Source organism: Arachis hypogaea, chromosome 13, assembly GCF_003086295.3.
Source record: "Arachis hypogaea cultivar Tifrunner chromosome 13, arahy.Tifrunner.gnm2.J5K5, whole genome shotgun sequence".
Lineage (NCBI taxonomy): Eukaryota > Viridiplantae > Streptophyta > Magnoliopsida > Fabales > Fabaceae > Arachis > Arachis hypogaea.
In genome coordinates this window covers 111,014,344-111,019,714 of record NC_092048.1, presented here as the reverse complement: position 1 = coordinate 111,019,714, position 5,371 = coordinate 111,014,344, and the positions used below count along the sequence as shown (strand labels likewise).

General features: G+C 30.5%; 1 protein-coding gene across 2 annotated transcripts; it reads right to left on the bottom strand.

Moving 5' to 3' along the window:
• Nucleotides 1-400: 400 nt before the first annotated feature.
• On the bottom strand, nt 401-2,411 carry LOC112732673 (uncharacterized). 2 transcript variants are annotated; one of them, XR_003168071.3, is made up of 5 exons: nt 1,743-2,411; nt 1,514-1,648; nt 852-1,001; nt 621-768; nt 401-587 (listed from the first exon to the last, which is right to left on the bottom strand). XR_003168071.3 is itself a non-coding variant. In XM_025781420.3 (4 exons), exons 1-4 carry the CDS (start codon nt 2,409-2,411, stop codon nt 682-684), a joined length of 1,041 nt encoding a protein of 346 aa, XP_025637205.1. In that variant the 3' UTR covers nt 401-681. The 2 variants fall into 2 exon arrangements, 1 of the variants encoding a protein (XP_025637205.1); XM_025781420.3 differs by having other exon boundaries at nt 401-768.
• Nucleotides 2,412-5,371: the final 2,960 nt, after the last annotated feature.

Genomic DNA, 5,371 nt, shown 5'->3' with positions numbered 1-5,371 from the left:
GCGGTAATTGGGTTGAATGCAATAAAAAATAAAAAATCACCGAAGATGAAATGTAGTGGCATGTTGTGAGGAACAACTTGTGATTTTCGTTAGTTAAGCCAAGTTGACAATTTGTGGTAGCTGAGTAGCTGCATAGCTAGAAAATGCTATGCCACATTCTGCTCTAAAAAATTGTTAAATATCGAGTTTGCGGTGACCGGGGTACCTACTTACTAGACTCCACATGGGGGTTCGAATTGAGAGAGAAGAGACAAATGATAAGTTAAAAGTTGTTGTGTAAATAAAATTTAGAACCACATAATTTTTATTTTGGTATATGGTATAAGTTGAAGACGAATGGATGAAATATATATATAATAAGTTTGGTGTAAGGGCTTACTAGAAAGAAAAGCATATTTACTATATCATGTCATGATTATGGGATAAGTGATATTATTATTTATTATCTATACTCTAATTGGCGACAATCAATCATAACCTGGAAGAAAAAAAAAGAAAAACAGAGAGAAAATAGGGGCCAAGAATAACTTAACTATAAACTAACTAGGGGCTCCCTCCTCCAAGTACCCAACTTCTTCATATTTGACCTCATCAATACCTCATATTCTACATATTTTGACTTTGTTATCTGTTTCTTAAAAATGAATTTCTTTAATTACCACCAACAACAGAACTCTGCTGTTAGAAACGAAAGTACTGAAACTGATTAGGTCCATAAGCGTTGACTGTTACATCCTCCTGCTCTTCATGCAACTGCAACCCTTCAATCTAATATTATAACAATATATGATAAGTTCAAATAAGCGATTTATGTATTCATGTTGGAATTTGATAGAGAAATAGTAGTTTACCCAGAAATCGACTTCTTCGTCTTCATCATCTCGGGCTGAACATGGAGCGTTGTGATTTGGAATAGGAATAATGTCGCGCTCCTCGTCGTTGCGTGCGAATCTGCCACGTATGCGCGGTCGATTGTCGGCTAGTGTTTTTCGGCATGCATACTGTTACCCCACACAACAAATTAAACTATGGTGCTTCAAAAAAAAAAAAGTGAGGTCTAACTTGCTATTAAAAAAATTAAAAATTAATATTCAATTTAAAAAAATAAAAAAGATAATTAGATACCAACCAATAAGTATTATAGAATTTGTTTTAAATTATTCAAAAATAATACTAAAATTAATTATCATATATTTAGATACAAATATATATATTATTTAATTTATTTTTAATACATATGTTATATTTCAATATATATTTTATATTAATAACTAATTTTAATAACAGATTTTAATATATATGTGCATAATTAAAATTATATATTTACTCTATATTAGTATTTTTTTTTTTTAAATCTTCTTATACATTTCTTTCTTTCTTTTTCAATTAATTTTTATTTTATCAATAAATTATTAAACTAATTTGGTTGAAATTGATTATCAAAATAGTTTGGTCAGTACTAATATTAATACCATATTTTATTCTAATTATTCATCTTAATTATTATACATACCTTGATGGTTTTGTTGAAGTTCCTCTGGCTTCTCTTGGCTCTATATTTTGATATTCTTTCTTTTCTTTCTTCAGCACTATAACGCCCTACTTTGAAATTCGGTTCCTCCAACAATGATCCTTCCCTTTGACACTTCTGATACATGATCATTTTTTCAGTCAAACAATTAATCAACTTACAAAAGGAAATAATAATGCATAAAATATGTTTTTGATTATTTAATTTGTACCTGCAGATCTCCAGTGCTGCACACCCTCCTCATTTGTCCATTGAAGGCACTGTTTTCAGGTGAACTCATATCATGTCTTTGAAAACTTGGAGATTCCATGTTGTTATTATTATTATTGTTGTTTAGTGTGTCAGAGTGATTATTTTGGAACAGAAAATTCCCAGGTTTGCCATGAAAGGAGTTGCTGCTGAAACTCCTCTGCATGTATTTTGCCACATTCTCAGCACCGCTATAACTGTGGGGAAAAAAGTGTTGGTGATTATGATTATTATATCCATAATCAAATTCAACAGCGATTTGGCACTCCTCGCTCTTCACTACTTGTGTCACATCAAAACCCGATGAGAAACTTGCAAAGTCACTCTCCAAATTGGGATCAACACGGTTGTTCTTGTTGTTGGCCTGAAGGCTAAGGTTTTCTAAGTGCGTACTTGGAGGAGAGAAAGAAAAGAAGCAAGATGAAAAAGGGTCAACAGAAGAAGAAGAAAGAGCCTCATCGAACATGCTTTGGTTGCTCGAACAGTGTTGACCAATATCATTAGTAGTGCTGTTTTCGAAGAAAGGAAAAGGGTCAGTGAGAAAAGCAAGGTCTCCTCCATCAGCAGTGACCATGTCTGAGCTTGAATGTGCTTGGAAAGTGGTTTCAAATGAATACAGACCAGAAGACATTGAATTGAAAAATGAAAAACAGGAACAAGCAGCTAGTTGTGTTTTGTCGTTACAATGAACAAAAATAGAAACGAAATAAAAACAAAATTATGACGATGAGGGGTGCTATTTTGTCAGTGTATTATTATATTGGTAACTTGTTGAACAACAAGACATAATCCAAGCTTATGTTACTTTCTTCAATGACGTTCCATTCATCTCTGCTTCAATGCTTATATATACAAGAATGATTAAATAACATATTTACAAATTTGCACATTTGCCCCTCCTCTTTCAATATTCTACTTCTACTACATGCCTTCCAGTTGACTGGTGGGGTCCTTTTTAATTAATTTTAAATAATTCCCTGTCGCCGGAATTCATTTGATATTTTTTCAATTTTATACTATTATTATATTTAATCTCTGATCAGGGGATGGTCAATAATCTTTTATTTCTCTTTTTGGTGAATCATTCTACTAGCTAGCATTACGTTAACTCATTGGTTGAATAAACAGGTAGAAAGTTTAATTTTGGGCTACTGTTCTGTTGAACGAATGAAATTAAAGTGTGGTTAACTTGATATTGTTGATACATTCTTAGCACAACTTGTTAAGTCCAACATGCAATTTGGTTTTTGAATTATTATTTATATTGTCTCAACAATATAATATCTTAGCACTGCTTTGTTGTGATGAAACCGGCTCAAGTTTGGTTTGATAAAGTTTTTATTTATTTTTTAAATAATTTATAAAAATTAATTTTTTAAAAATAAATTTTTAAAAATTATAGTATTTATATTTAATAAATTCAAACGATAACAAATATATTTGATAATAATTTTTAAAATTAAAAATATTATAATAGATATTAATATAAGAATTAAATTTAAATATTAATTAATATATAAAGTTATATTATATTTTTTAATTTTAATAAATATAAATTAATTTTAAAAAAAATTAAAAAATTTTAAATATACCATACCTTTTAAAAATTATAAATATAAACATAAGATAAGAGATTTACCAAACCAAGTTTTAATATATCTCTCTGGTAATAGAGTCCAGCCTGTTGCCTAAACTCAAATGAGGTAAAAGCTTACTTTAAGAGTTTGTTTCAGTCTCATGAGAGAATTAACTCTTTTTTTTTATTAAAGATAGAGAGACTCGAACTGGCAACTTTTTAGGTGAGTATGGAGAAACTATGCTATTTGAGTTATAACTCATTGGCAGAGAATTAACTCTTTTTATTCATTACTTTTTTTTAAATTAATTTTTTATCCTTATATTTATGACCTTTTTATCTTGAATTTTTTAAATCATAACACTAAATCTTAAAAAAAATAATTTAAAAAAAAATCTAAAATAATCTTGAATGTTTATACCGTTTTAGGTTTTTATCTACTGACATTCTTTTAGATTATTTTTTTAAATTAAATAATAAATACCGTGCTCAAATACAATTTTTAAGGATCCAGTTTAATGACTAAAAGATTCAACTCAAAACTACTATCTATATCTGTGTTTTTCTTATCTGTTTTGTCTATGTTTGTTTTTGAGAGATCCCTTTAACAGGTGGAGGAGGCACTGAGGGTTGTTCCACCTAAAGTTGGAGGATTGCTGAGAAAAGAAACGGAGAGTTAGATTAGAAACACTTAGATATAGTCACCATGAGTTTGGTTTAGAGAAAACTTTAGGACATGAATTTGGATTGTTGGAGTTTTGGAATGTCTCTGGCTTTTCGAGACATTATTTATTAACTATTCGGGCACCTTTACCATGTTGAGAACTCCCAATTCTCATTCCATACATATATTGTTGTTTTTCAGATGCAGGACGCGAGGCACCTCGCTGAGCATGTTGGAGGCTCTGCTGAAGCGAAGATCTACTTTTGGGTTTTGTGTTGTACCTTGTATATGTATATATGTATATAGGTTCTCCATCTTGTGTATATTTTTATTTTGTCCTCTTAGAGGTTGACTTGGAGAAACAGGATCTTATTCCATCTTTTGGAACTATTTTGGGGTTATATATATATATATATATATATATATATATATATATATATATATATATATATATATATATATATATATATATATATATAAAATTATACTCTGACCGGTCTTTGCTTCGCAGGTCGAGTTAAGAGCTTACTACTTGTATCTTTTTGGAACTTCATGTATATATATGTACATTATCTTTACTATACGTTGTTATCTATCCCTTTTTACGCTTAGCCGTTTCGATGCAATGCGTTTCTGTTTGTTTCATCAAGTTTTTCTTCAAGACTCCTAGTTAAAACTTCTTTCCATACATGCCTATGTATGCATTTTTCTTTTAGAGGTCATAATACTCCACTACCTCTAATTTATGAACTTATGCGTAAAGTTCTGTGTGGTATGGTGCTACATTAATCATTCTGTAATTTACATTGAAAATAAGAAAAAATTAAAAGAAAAAAAATACCAGAATAAAAATGGAGAACCAAATTGCTGAATCAGTACAATCAACATTGAGAAGTGCACCTCGGTAGACAAGTCATGGAGAACTTGAAGTTTAATAGAAAATCAATCGAGCCAGTCCAAACAAATTAAAATTCTAGACCCAAGAATCATAATAGCATGCTTAATTACTTATGAACTAAGATAAATGCGGATAAGAGAATTCTAATTTTAATCTAAATTAACCTAACTAGCAAAAACTAGTTTGACTAAATGAAATTACTGAGTAAGAATTAAAAACTAACTAAACCGTAATGAATTAAAATAGAGAAGATCAAAATGAGTTTTTCCAAAAACCTAAAAATTGAAGAACAGAGAAATAAAAGGTGGAGGAGAGGAGGTTGCAGGCTTGCATGCAGCTGCACTGTAGTGTCGCCAGAACAATAGAGCGGTAGAAGGGTGGTCACCAGAATGCGTTAGAACTCGCCAGCAGCACAGGAGTTGCTACGGTTCTGCATCTTTGGTTCGCGAAGAG